Source organism: Emydura macquarii, unplaced genomic scaffold (genome assembly GCF_026122565.2).
Source record: "Emydura macquarii macquarii isolate MOO-44397 ecotype Brisbane River unplaced genomic scaffold, CSIRO-AGI_Emac_v2 contig_2924, whole genome shotgun sequence".
Classification (NCBI taxonomy): domain Eukaryota; kingdom Metazoa; phylum Chordata; order Testudines; family Chelidae; genus Emydura; species Emydura macquarii.
In genome coordinates this window covers 2,942,028-2,956,003 of record NW_027133061.1, presented here as the reverse complement: position 1 = coordinate 2,956,003, position 13,976 = coordinate 2,942,028, and the positions used below count along the sequence as shown (strand labels likewise).

The 13,976-nt window shown below is 44.0% G+C and overlaps 2 protein-coding genes across 2 annotated transcripts; both read right to left on the bottom strand.

Annotated features, from left to right (window-relative positions):
• Positions 1-307: 307 nt before the first annotated feature.
• On the bottom strand, positions 308-4,466 carry LOC137167405 (immunoglobulin kappa light chain-like). Its single transcript, XM_067569535.1, has 5 exons — positions 4,402-4,466; positions 3,807-4,136; positions 1,572-1,883; positions 1,068-1,177; positions 308-376 (listed from the first exon to the last, which is right to left on the bottom strand). Exons 1-5 carry the CDS (start codon positions 4,436-4,438, stop codon positions 308-310), a joined length of 858 nt encoding a protein of 285 aa, XP_067425636.1. The 5' UTR covers positions 4,439-4,466.
• Positions 4,467-7,432: 2,966 nt separating this feature from the next.
• Positions 7,433-11,736, bottom strand: LOC137167460 (uncharacterized). Its single transcript, XM_067569629.1, has 6 exons — positions 11,700-11,736; positions 11,120-11,452; positions 10,272-10,583; positions 9,494-9,637; positions 9,035-9,081; positions 7,433-8,352 (listed from the first exon to the last, which is right to left on the bottom strand). The coding sequence occupies exons 1-6, from the start codon at positions 11,734-11,736 to the stop codon at positions 8,257-8,259; spliced, it is 969 nt and encodes a 322-aa protein (XP_067425730.1). The 3' UTR covers positions 7,433-8,256.
• Positions 11,737-13,976: the final 2,240 nt, after the last annotated feature.

Genomic DNA, 13,976 nt, shown 5'->3' with positions numbered 1-13,976 from the left:
TAGCAGAAGTAAAGAGCAGTAAAAACAAACCAACAGTTTTTAAAGAAAGACAACACCTTACAGGATGGCTACAGTCATTGAGACCAGCAGTGAAATAGCGGTGAGTTTTCAGGCTTGGATCTCTGGGTGGTTTATGATTTTCCCCTTTTTCCCTTTCACTGGTCACTACTCCCTGCTCCGGCTGTGATTCCCTGAATCAAGCTCCGGTTGGGCATAAATTATTTGACCCTGTTTGACAACATTTAGTAAAATTAGACACAATGGGTTACGTTTTCAAACACGCTGTTAAGCTTTATTTAAAATTCCTTTATGCAAACTGCATGTTATTAGCACAGAAACCATCATGGCAATCTTGTTTCAAAAGTTTAGCACTTGGCTGAAAAAGGAGTTTAGGAATGAGAAAGTCTTTAATGCACAATTTAACTCCTCTGAGTCTGTCGCTTTCGTTTTTACTGAATTTACAAGACAGACAAAAAAGGCCAAATCCAGATATTGCAGATTTACAGGGGCATTAGAACTTCCTGCAGCCTAAACTCATGGGTTTTGAAGATGAGGTCAATGGCACATTAATGCAAAGTAAAGTTTTTCTTCACCACTTACAGCTGTTTTCTGATCAACTTTTACCCAGGCCCAGATTCTCCTATCACTTCAGTGGGAGTTGTGCATTTACAACTGATGGAGTAACAAGCCCTCTACTGTGTAATTTACATTACTGGCTTCCATCCCAACTCATTTTGCTCGGAGATTCCCATGGGAGTTTCCCCTGCCTATTTCAGGCACGTTTGCCCCGCATGACAAAGCAAATGATGAAAGATAGAAATAGTGTGTTCAGCCATCAGATGCAAGAGCGTTTCCAAGCACTGAGCCTGGCTGAATATAGCACTCTTCTCTAGGGAAGAGCTGCTGTGTTACAGGTGTGTAGGAAGGAATAAATGTTCAGTAGAGACAAAACAGAAGGAACTAGTAGAGCTGTTTTCAATCTGTGATTTTGTGAGAAATCAGCCAAACTATTAATTGGGCTACAGGTAGGTCTCCGCAGCTGGGATGGACTGTAGTGTGTTGATTACCTGGACTGGAATAGCAGCGATCCAGGCCAGGCTCAGATACACCATCAACACCGCCAGGAAAATGGCCACTGCAAAGCGAACCATCTGCGACTCACACCGGCTGGAATGGACTGTGGAAGAAGTTGACATCAGTGGACCATCAGGCACTGAGAGAATCATGTTTGCATCTATTCATTACATCTTTTGGTTTTAACTTCCAATCCTGGCTCTTAATTCCTCTCTCCCCAATCGATAGCTGTTGTTATTTAAGTCTTTACAGTGCTTTATGGGTACAAACAGTGTGACAGCTCCTCAAGAAACCAGAGCTACATTGTCTTGGAGTTCCTCTAATGTCTCAGTTTAGCTTTTCCCAAATTCTCCACAAATCTGCCTGCTTTTAATAAGGACATTGAAATATTCCAGCTTTCTGTAATGGAAAATTACATTGCAGCAGCTGTGATTGTGGCTAATTCACACACACTTTACTTCTGAGTCTCCCTTTGACTCCAATATTATATTACCCACCTTCAGGATACCTGGCACTTTTCTTCACACTGTTGCCAGAAGAGTTGAATTTGACTTCGCACGTGAAAATCTTCCCACTGGCCCAGGTGTCCCTGGGGACACTAATGTGATTTATGAGCGTTAAAGATCCATCCTTGGCTTTCACTGAGCGCGTCAGCCCCTGCTCCTGAAGATCCCCAGAAACATTCCAGGAAACATGGACTGGGCTGGACACTCCATGGATCACACAGGCCAGATTCACTGTCTCAGTGGCTTGAATGCCGTGTGGAAATGGGACCAGAAGCATCACCCAGCTGCTGTTGGTATAACTGTCTGAGCAGAAGGAGATGGCAAATTCAGTGTGGTATCAGATGAACTGCAGTCTGATAAAAGATGTTAAACTTTCACTCTGAGAGATAAAGTGGGTGACGGATTATATCTTTTATTGAGCCTACTTCTGTTAGTGAGAGAGACAAGCTTTCTAGCTTGCAGAGAGCTCTTCCTTCAGGTCTGGGAATTTACTCAGTGTCGTTCTCAGACCTGAAGAAGAGCTCTGCCTAAACTCAAAAGCTTCTCTCACCAACAGATGTGAGTCTAATAAAAGTTATTACCTCATCCACCTTGTCTCTCTTTTATCTTAGGACCAGTACATAGAATCATAGAGTTGGAAGGGACCTCAGGAGGTCATCTAGTCCAAGCCCCTGCTCAAAGCAGGACTAACCTCAGTTAAATAATCCCAGCCAGGGCTTTGTCAAGCCTCAGCTTAAAAACCTCTAAAGATGGAGATTCCACCACCTCCCTAGGTAACCCATTCCAGTACTTCACCACCCTCCTAGTGAAAACTTTTTCCTAATGTCCAACCTAGACCTCCCCCCTTGCAACTTGAGACCATTGCTCCTTGTTCTGTCATCTGCCACCACTGAGAACAGCCTAGCTCCATCCTCTCTGGAACCCCCTTTCAGGTAGTTAAAGGCTGCTATCAAATCCCCCCTCATTCTTCTCTTCTGCAGGCTAAACAAGCCTAGTTCCCTCAGCCTCTCCTTATACATCTTGTGCTCCAGCCCCCTAATCATTTTTGTTGCCCTCCGCTGGACTCTCTCCAACTTCTCCACAACCTTTTTGTAGTGGGGGGCCCAAACCTGGACACAATACTCCAAATGCGGCCTCACCAATGCCGAATAGAGAGGAATAATCACTTCCTGCGATCTGCTGGCAATGCTCCTACTAATGCAGCCCAATATGCTATTAGCCTTCTTGGCAACCAGGGCACACTGATGGCTTATATCCAGCTTCTTATCCACTGTAACCCCCAGGGCCTTTTCTGCAGAACTGCTGCCTAGCTCATTGGTCCCCAGTCTGTAGCTGTGCATCGGATTCTTCCGTCCTAAGTGCAGGACTCTGCCCTTGTCCTTGTTGAACCTCATCAGATTTCTTTTGGCCCAATCCTCCAGTTTGTTTAGGTCCTTCTGTATCCTATCCCTACCTTCCAGGGTATCTACCATTCCCCCCATCTTAGTGTCATCTGCAAACTTGCTGAGGGTGCAATCTACCCCATCTTCCAAATCATTAATGATTCTATGATTCTATGTTGAACAAAACTGGCCCCAGGACCGACCCCTGGGGCACTCCACTTGTGACCGGCTGCCAGCTAGACATGGAGCCATTGATCACTACTCATTGAGTCCTATGCTCTAGTCAGTTCTCGATCCATTTTATAGTCCATTCATCCAACCCATACTTTTTTGCAGCTACAACACTGCATGCAATCATTCACTAAGACAATAATTCAAGGAAAAAAAGTCTCCGGAAGGAAATATTAAATCACCATGCGAACACTAACTAGGATACAGCGCAATAAATATCTGCACTACCCAGAAGGGAAATTGTGTTAAAATTTTATAAGGAGATGCTCTCGTAAGAACATATAATTAACTCAAAATATTGTTTCATGCTGTAATGACTCTTCAGTTAGAAATATTCCCTACCTGGGGGACTTCAACAGTAACAGAGAAACTCCAAAGGCTTATTTTCAGCATTTCAAATTTGAAGTTGTTTAGTTACAAAAAATATGCATATTATATTCCGTCTCTGCCCACAGCGTTCATAGTTCAGTTCAGTTGATCTTTCTAGCTTAAAGCATGCTTTCCTTTTAACAGTTCCTCAGTAGCTATGGTATCTTCATACATTTTAATGGGAACATGAAATATGCTTTGTCAATCAGTCATTAGCCTCCTTAAACAAGCTATGGTTCCTTACCTCCAACAATCAGCCTGGATCCGTTCCCGAAAAGCAGGTAGCTGCTGTATCTAAATGCACAGTAGTAAATGCCGGAGTCGCTCTTTTGGATGTTTCTGATTTCCAGTGTTGAGCCATGAGTCTCATGTTTGCAAGTAAATTTACTTACATTTTGATCATCCAAACACCTTTTAATGCATGTGGGTGTCTCACCTTCTCTTCTCAAATACCAAAACATCTTACTTCCTCCTTCCAGATTTTCTTTGGAGGAACAGTGGATCTTTGCAGTGTCACCAACTTCAACAAACTGGATCTGCTGAGTCTGGTAGAGAAATAACTTCACTCCTAGGACTGGAGAAATAAAACATTGTTACAGTCAGTATCCAGCGGGTCTCCCACTGCCACAGAAGAACTGGACACGAATAGAATATACTTCATCTGATAATATTTATGTTCTGCAAACTAAATGCTAAAAAACCTGCAAATCTTTGTACAAGTAAATGGCAATGAAATTAAAATCCAGCACAAGTTTCCAAACACATGATAGATGTTCAACGCTGACATCCTATTGAAGAGGCTGTTTTCTCAGTTCCAAAATTCAATGCAGACATTTTACCTAAGGAAGATAAAACCAGATACTCGGCAAAGATCATCTTTGTAAAAAGAGGAAAAGAAAAATCCTGAGACACTAGCCCAGAGGCTGATGCCTAGTTCGCTGCTGCAGTGAGTGGATACAGGGTCTTGCTCATTTTCAGTGAGGAACGCCTCTGAGGAGGCTGTGCTCTAATGACAGATACTAGATGGGTGGGTTAAGGACTCTACAGAGGGTTCTTGTAGAAATTCTTTGCATTCCAGTAGCACAGGGATGTGCTGTAATGAATTAGAATAACTTTAAACATCCAGAACATGGCACAGTGTCTCCTATGGATATGTGTATAAACAAACCACGTGACTTTCCAAGTAAAATGCTCCTAAATCACTTAAGTCTTTTGACAGTCCCAGTCTAAATCTCTCCCCAGTCTTCCATGTTTGGTCCATTAATGTACCATACTTCTGGATGGTGCAAAGCTGATTTGTAACAATCATTTGGAGTCTCGGCTTGGAGGACTTTAATAGCACTTTAAATCATCAAACTGAAACCTCTGACATTTTTGAGAAATAAGATGAAGGATATGATTTTCAAAAGTGTCCAAGTCCCATTTTCAAAAGTGACTTAGGGCCAGATTTTCAAAGGTATTTAGATTGCTATAGATGCAGAGAGGTGCCCAGCGGGATTTTCAAACATGGCTAAGAGGGTCAGGTGACTCACTCCTACTGAAGTCATTGGAAGCTAAGCGCCTCCTCTTGGATCTAGCAATAACCTGGCTAAAAATGAACTCAACAGGACTGGATAGAAAAATGTGTCTGGCTTCACAAAGTAGGGAGATAGAAGTAAAGTGCATCTCTCACTGACCCTTCTGACACAGCTGACAATAGAAGGCAACATGGACTATCGAATAGAGCAACTGGCTCAGAAAAGAACAGATTCCCTCAATGACGTGGCCACATTTGCCTTAGACAGTGCCCCGTTTTTGAGGCTGCACTGACTCAATGCAGCTCCCCTGGAAAAGTGGGAATCGATCTGTCACAAACCCATTCCAGGCAGCTCTCTAATGCAGGGGACCATCTTCTTTCTTTCTTCCTTCCGCCCCCTTCCAGCCCCCATTGCTGGGTAACCACCTGGGCTAACTCCTTTAGCCCCTGACTGAGGCAATGTTAAATGGAAGCAGGAGTTTGGCCTGACGAAGGACGGCTGGACTGGCCAAGGTTCTGCAGGATTTCTAGCCCAAGGGCATTACTCACAATTACACAACTTCCCCTTTGCACCAGTGTAAAGAGGAGTTTAGAGGAGCATAAGTTACAGTCACACCCACCTCCAGGCCTCGGTACATTGCCATGGTGGAAAGGGGCTTAGTGCAAATGACAATCAGGTCCCCCGGCTCGCTGTTAAGAGGCAGCATGTTGTCAGCGGTGGTACAGATAAGCGCCTAGAAATCATAACACTGTTCAAGCACAACATCCCGAGCACAATTCCTGCAAGGGCCTGTTATGACCCTCCCAGTAACACTGCTTGGTAACGGTACAACGCCCTATTCACTGCTCTGAGCATCCCAGGGACAATGTTTACAATGTGCAGGGCTAAGGAACTGAACGTAGGTGCTGACCCTAAGAGCAGCTGAGCACCCACCACTGCCCTTGACTTTGCTGAGTGTTGGGGGTGTCCCGCAGGTGCTTAGCACCATGCCAGATTGGGCCCTTATGCTGCATAATAAAACCTCTTCATCCACTGTGGGGGTGGAGGGAGGCAGCCATGTCATAGCCCTACAGCAACACTGCACAGTAGTTTTGGGCAGGAAGTGAAAAGGAGCAACATAGTCAACTGCAGCTGCAGGAGCCATTTTACAGTGATGCAATTACGAGAAAATAGACAGAAAATGGATTTCCCATCACACAACAATTTTTAAGACAGGAAAAATTTCAAAAAATCTCAAATTGGGATGACAAGTCAAAATCTCAATAATTTTCTTGAACCGAAAATAATTTTTTATTTGGGTGAATGGAAGCGTTTTGTTTTCATTGTTTTGAAGTATTTTCTTTTTTTGAGCTGGGAAGCTGGAATTTTTCATTTTGCAAAATACAGAAATAAAACATTTCAACGATTTTCAAAAACTTTGCCCAAGTAAAAATTTTTTTTTATCAAAACCAGCCCTTTTCCCATAAAAATTGCCCATTTCAATTAATCGGAATTTTCTGACAAAGAAATGTTTCTTCTAAAAACTGCCAACCAGCCCCAGCAATTACCCAAATAGGAAGGTGGCCAAGGTACCACAGCCAGCTACTCTTCTCTTGCAGAAAGTATCATGAGATCGTCAGTGAGTTCAAGTCACCAATCATTCAAGACCACAATTTTAAGTTTCAATGGCAATATGGGCCATCTTGCAGCCCCGCTGGGTTCAGTACTCAGGGTAACACGGGACCAGATTCAGGCCCTTAGTCATTCAATTTATTGGCATTCATGGAAATGTCAGGCTGGAAGGGACCTCAAAAAGTCATCAAGTTCAGGACCAAGTAAACCCAGACTGTGCTCGACAAGTGTTTGTCCAACCTGTTGTTAGAAACCTCCTATGATGGGGATTCCACAACCTCCCTTGGAAGCCTGCTCTCGTGCTTAACTCCGTTTACAGTTAGAAAGTTCTCCCTAATATCTAACCACAACTCCCTTGCTGCAGATTAAGGCCATGACTTCTTCTCCTGCCTTTAGTGGAGATGGAGAATGTTGATCCCAGTCCTCTTAGAACAGCTCTTACCATATTCGAAGATGCGTGTGCAACAAGTGGCGTGGAACACATTTTTTTTTATCATTCTTCAAAAGAAACAGATATGAAATAAGATAGAAAGGGCCGGATGCTGCTCTCAGAGATAGCGGTGTAAATGTAGAGTAACTCCACTGAATGCAACTGAGCTCCTCCAGATTTACACTGCTGTAAAGCAGAGCAGAATTTGACCTAAAGGATTTAAGAGCTCACCTTTCTTATTACACAATTAGCTGAGTTTGATGCATTGAACACGTAAAAAAGGCAACACAAACATAACCAGTGGGGTTGCTGTCTCTTTTTAATGAGTGACAGAATGACAGCTTGAATAACAACCAATAGTGATCAAAACAGGCAGAGCGTGCAGGCTCTGACACTAGGAAAGCTCCAGCCATTGATAATGTGTGTTATTGTGGGATGGGGCAGAGGGGCTGGCACATGGGGCCTGTGGAACTCATCCTTGGGGGAAAGCAGCAGCCTGCAGAGGAAGCAGTGGGGTAGCAGGTCCAGCACTGGCCTGGGGAGAGATTCTCCTCCCTCACAGCCCCTCCCGCATCCAGCCTTCCCCTTCCGAATCCCATCGCACGTCCGTGTAACGTTACTGCAAAGGGAGCACGTGCCTGCTGAACAGCAGGGGGCTGCACGTCCCTTCTGCAGGATGCCACCATCTGGCCTCAATGTTTGTGCAGGGAAGCTGCAGCTGTTCAGCGGTGTCTGGGTCCCTCTGTGGAGGGTATGGGGGGTGGATGATGATGATGGTGAAGGTATTACCATAGCAGCCAGGAGCCCCAGTTATGGACCAGGACTCCATTGTGCTAGGCTCTGCACAAACACAGAACAATTAGACAATCCCTGCCCCAAAGAGCTTCCAATCTAATACACAAGGGAAGTGTAAAGTCATCTATACCATGATGCCTTTCTATCCCAAATTGAGATTTCCCACCTGATGAGGTTGGACTCTTTGGGGATTTTCTAACTTTTATCTTCTAAACAGAGAAGTGGAGAAAATAAAAAGAAAGTTTAATGAGACAGAAAGAGCCTTCTTCCAGCTGTCTGCTTCCAATCAGCAGAGAACCAGCCATCAGTTCCCACGTGTGGATTCCCCAGCACTAGATAGTTCACGGTTTTACACTTTTTCCTCTCGCCGATCGCTGCATCTTGCGCCTGTTGTGATTCCGTGAATCAAAATCCAGATGAGCGTATAAGATTCCATCCTGTTTTGTGACATTTAGTAAAATTAGCCACCTCCTTGTAAAATTAAGTGATACAACCTGAGACGGAGCTGAACATCCAAAAGCATTTAGCTTGATGAAGAATTTCCTCTCATCTCTTATTCTTCTACTTTTCCTATAAATTGGGTGTGTTACCAAAATGAAACCCATCGCTGGATTCTCACTTTAAGAACTCACCAGCTGATAATATTTTCCCAGATCTAAACCTGTGTAAATGGAATGTCTACTACTGAGGACAGAGATCCATAGCACCTGTCACTGGAAAATCTTCATGTGCTTTACAAATATAATTGCTTATAATTATTTATCTTTTAAGTGCCAAAAATGTTCCCACCTCCACACAAAAACCCTGTAAGAGGTACAGTCAGAAACAAACAAACATTAAACTTCCCATCATGCTTGTGCAGTATGTTTTGTTATGTACTTTTTATATATGGGGAACTGAGTCACAGAGCAGGTAATTCACTTGCCCGCTTTGCCACAGTATATTACCAAAGCTAGCAATACGACTCTGTGCTCCCCTTCTGCTACTCTAACAGCTAGACCTCACTGACACCTTCTCTTTGTAGATCAATCAGTTCAAGTGCCCAAGTTGGTGGATGAATTAGAAATGCCTGAGACACACACATTCATTTGGACAGAGATCGTTTGTGAAGTGCCCTACCGGGTGTTCCTGTGAAGCTGGAGGTGCTGAGATCCTGGGCTGGAATCCTGGAACAAACAGACAACAATAAAATTTCCTCCTCCACTGTCACTCCCCCAACTGTGGTTTATCGACTAATGGTGCATCTGAGCTGTATGTGTGCAGGGCACCTCCATGTATGGCAAATGGAGAGAGGCTCATCAGAAATGCTACTGCTCTTTGTGAACTACAGACAAGGTGCGTGGGCCATCGGCAGTAGAAGCCTTTCTACAGCACTCCCTTTGTCACTGAGAACAAAGATGCTCTCCCGACACAGGAAACTGAAAATTCAGAAAACAAATGTTCTGAGATTAGTCCTGGCACTTGTGACATTTGCAGTGTGTTCATGTGTGGGGTGGGGCAGTTGCAGTCCCCAGTAGCAAGCAGGGGAGTAGGATTTCTCTCTGCAGGAGAGTGTCTGGGCTGGGCTGTGTTTATTACCTAGAATGGAAGGGCAGAGGGCCCAGACGAGACTCAGAGACACCAGCAGCAGCAGCAGACCAGCACCAGCCGCAAGGCCCACAATGTGATATGTGCATTCCCTGGCAGGGGCTGTGGAAGAAGCCAGAAAAGAGACACAAGTTGCTGACTTGAGCTAAGAGTTTTATGATTCCACTGCATCCAGCTCCTCTCTCCTGGACCCCATTTCACCATGGGACATAACCCCTGAGGAGCGAGACTACGGGAGCCTTCAGCGCCTTTCAGTCTCTCTCCTGTGCCCTTTTCCTTAGGCTGATTATTTCTCCTGTAATGAGAATCTTCTCTGCACCTCCTGCCATCTACAAAATCCTCCCTGTAGATCTCTCCTCACCTCATCGCCTTTCCACGTCTGACCAGAAATCAGCTCTCCTCTGCCCCTAGTGGCCCCCTCTGCCTTTCTTCCTCTAACACTGGTTGACATTTAATTCTGGTGTGGTTGGTCTGACAGTTTCTATTGAAAATTACTCTCTTGTGAGCACTGGAATTACTCTTTATCCTTTCCCAAAATTCTCTGTTGATCAGCCTGCTCCTAAATATTACCCAATATGTAAGAGCTTTCTCCAATTACAAAATACATTAGGTAGGTCTGACCATGGTCTCTTTGCATTCCTATTTAATTGCCATCTTAATCAACATAGTGCCAAGGAGTCCCAGTGATACGCTCATTATGTCCCAGGCTCTCAGAGTGCTATAAATCTTACTCCCCGCTAGTCCCAGAAGCTAATATAAAATCTCTCACCTTCAATATATCTCGCAACTTTCTTAACACTCTTGCCAGAAGAGTTGAATTTAACTTCACATGTGAAATTCTTCCCACTGGTCCAGATCTCCATGGGGATGCTAATGTGATTTATGAACATGGAGGAGCCATCTTTTGCTTTCAGTGAATGCATCAGCCCCTCTTCCTGCAGAGCCTCAGAAACACTCCAGGAAATTTGGACTGGGTTGGAAACTCCATAGACCAGACAAGCCAGGTCAGCAGTTCCATTGGAGAGGAGGCTGCGGGGAGATGGAGCCAGAGGCAGCACCTGACTGCTGGTGGTGTAACTGTCTGAGCAGAGTAAAACAGAGAGTTCAGTGTGATGCTCAGCTGAGCTGCAGTTTGATTGAGATGAAAGAAGCTCAAATGAAAAAAGGTATCGTACATTAAGAAAATAAGAAGAATCTGAAAAATGAAGGGCTATCCAGCCAAAACTAAACACGTATTTTGCGCTTAGCAGAAGGGAAAATGTGTGAAATTCTAGAAACTGGTGTAGTCCTAAAAACATTTCCTAATTTCAAGACATTAAATGAAACTAGCATGGCTCTGTGGTTAAAATATTCCCAACCTGTGCCCAGAGCAGGAATAAGACAGACATTTTTTAAGAGTTCATTTTTGCTATTTTCATATTTTTAATTATGCAAAATATACTCTTCTTTCAGCAGTTACTGTTTACTTGCTCTTTTTTGGGGGTCAATCAGCCTTTCTTTCAACAACGGACTCTTTAATAAGTGGTCAAACCATCTTTTTACATATTAACGTGCACATGAAATATGTCTGCATTGTCATTCAATTTCTTTTCTAAGCGTTCAGTTCTGTTTCCTTACCTCCAACAATCAATGTCGATCCTTTGCTGAAGGTCAAGAAGATACTGTGTGAATCGGTACAGTAATAAACTCCAGAGTCACTCCTTTGGACATTGCGGATCTCCAATGTCAAGGTGTGTCCTTCCGATACACAAGCAACTTTACTTATCTGTTGATTATCTGAGCATCTCTTAAATAAAAAGGGTGCCTCACCTTCTCGTCTCTTGTACCACTGAACTGCTATATCTACTACTACTAATTTTTCTTTGTAAGAGCACTGGATCTTTGCTGTATCATTAATGTTCACAAACAGGAACGGCTGAAATTCTTGCAGAAATGACTGCACTTTTATCACTGTAGGTATAAAAGAGGGTGTGAGAGAGTCAATTTTCAGCTGGTCACAATCTGTCCTAAATAATCAGGATAGTTCAGAATTATCACAAATGAATTCAGATTAAATTGTGCAAAAGTAAATGGAAGAGCATCTAAACTGCAGTAGAACTGTCCTAAGCTACCAGATATCACAAAAGCCAATGTCTTATTGAAAAGGCTCCTTTCTCATATCTAAAGCTTAACATTATGACTAATGCAAAAGCTTTACCTGTGAAAGACAAAAGCAGATATTTGGTGAACAGCATTATTCTAACAAACAATATCCTGAAAATGAAATCTAAAGGCACACGTCTGGTACGCTACTAAAGTGCAAAAGGTCCAACATCCTGGTCGGTTCTTGTGAGGAACGCCTCCTGGGGGGTGTGTGCTATGGTGATAGATGCTTTTCACAGGGTTTTTTTAAAGAATCCTTTGGGGACTAACTATTTCTTGTCGGCTGTTGCTGCATTTGAATCAAATAGGGATCTATTAGAATGATTCAGAATAACGAAATAACCACCAGGACATGGCACAATGTAAAATATGCAAGAGATCGTTCAGCACAGAACCACGTCCAGTACAGACACAGCATGCACCAGGCCTTTCTGACCATCAGGCTGCTGCATACAAGATTGGGAGAAGATGCAATTGTGTGGATAGCACTGTACCTGCTGCCTATTGCAAATGATTTCCATAAGAGCTCAGCACCCAGTAGCTCCCATTGGCACACGTAGGGCTGGATTCTCAAGAGGTCAGCACCCAATGAGCCACTTCTTGTAAAAATCTGCCCTTATTGAGATGCCTAAGGATACGTCTACACTGCAGCTGGCACGGTGCTTCCTAGCGCAGGTAGACAGACATGCGCTTGGTCTGCTTGAGTTAGGGCAGTGTTGCCAAAGCAGTATGGGCGGTGGCTCAGGCTAGCCATGCAAGTATGTACCCAGGAGGTCGGATGTAATTGCATGTGGGTGGGCAGCCTGAGCCGCCCCTGGTGACACCAAAGCCATACACTTGAGTGGCGACACGCTCAGCTGCAGTGTAGACATACCCTAAATGGGCACTGGGCTTTTCTGAAAGTGTGGCCCCAACCACGGGTGATGAACACTTGAGCGATGGCCTTCAGGGGCTAATGCATCTCCCAGCTGCCTCAGTATTTTAGCCACCACTGCACCTTATTTCTTGACATGATACTTGGGACCAGATTGTAAGTCAGCATTGCTCCACTGAAGGCAATGAACTGACGCTGATTTACACTGATGGAGAGGATCTGGCTCATGAAGGACCTTAAATGATTCCTGAATGCTCAGAGTGCGGCTTGCTTCAGAAATAAGACTATCAGGAAATCCAGGGGGCTTCATTTCCAGAATCCAGAACAGCTGAAGCTTTGTCACCTGTCCCCAAATAGTGCAGTTTCTGATGCTGCATTTTTGCACACCCCAACCTCCCGTTGATTTGAGTGGAATAGTGCTGGGTGCACAAGAAACGCAGGGTCTGGTCTTGTTAGCCCAGAGTTTGTGGGGCTTTAATGGGGCTCATGGGTGTACCGCAAAAACTTCATGCAGCACAGTACACCCTGATTAATCCCCCGACTGGGGGGCTTTGATACCATGTTGTTCGGCTCCTCATTTATAATAATAATTCCAAGCTTATCATGAGTAGATCTTTACAAAGGAGGTCAGTAATGGTATCCCCATTTTAGAGATGGGGAAACTGAGGCACAGAGAGGGGAACTGACTTGTCCAGGATCAGCCCACAGCAGAGACAGGAATAGAACGCAAGTCTCCTGAGTCTCAGCCCAACGCTGCCTGGTCACTAGAGCTAATTATTAATGCTGCCTCGTTGATAATTAGTGGCAGACATTTTCTCAGTGTCTCTGGTTTGTGCCATGAAATTTCGTTTGTCTCACACCACTGAACGGTAAATTTCAGTTTTTGTAGTCATTTCATAGACTGCTCTGCTTCACCTTCACGCTAACCATACACTGGCTACAGATGAATTGGGGGGAGCAGTTTACACTTCCTTGGTAACCAAAAGCAGGAGGGGCAGAACTGAAAAAAGAAATCAGCCCCAACACTTTGCTAGGCGAACAAACAAAACAAAAGCGTCAAAATAGGCGGGTAGAAACTGACCACAACAGCAAGTGCAATTATCCAGGCAACTGGTTTTGATCTTTTTTTAAACAATTGCTCCTTTGCAGCAAACGTGGCTGTTTGTCCTGCTGCCTGTGGTTTTTTAAGATCGCTTTCAATGGGCTTGCTTATCAAACATACTGTAGAAATGAAAATATCAATCAATCAAAACAATTTCAGTAGCTTTTCCTTTGTCTTGGATTTTAATGGAGCTGTATTAGAGAAGACCAAATGTAAAATGAATTTATATCAGTAAAATGTGCCTGGGGGTAATAGTCTTTAGGGCAAATTTACAAACATGCCAAAATGCCTTCGGTGCCATTTATTCTGAAAACCCCACTAGTCACCTAGCTGCAGCATTAAGCACCTAAATAGAA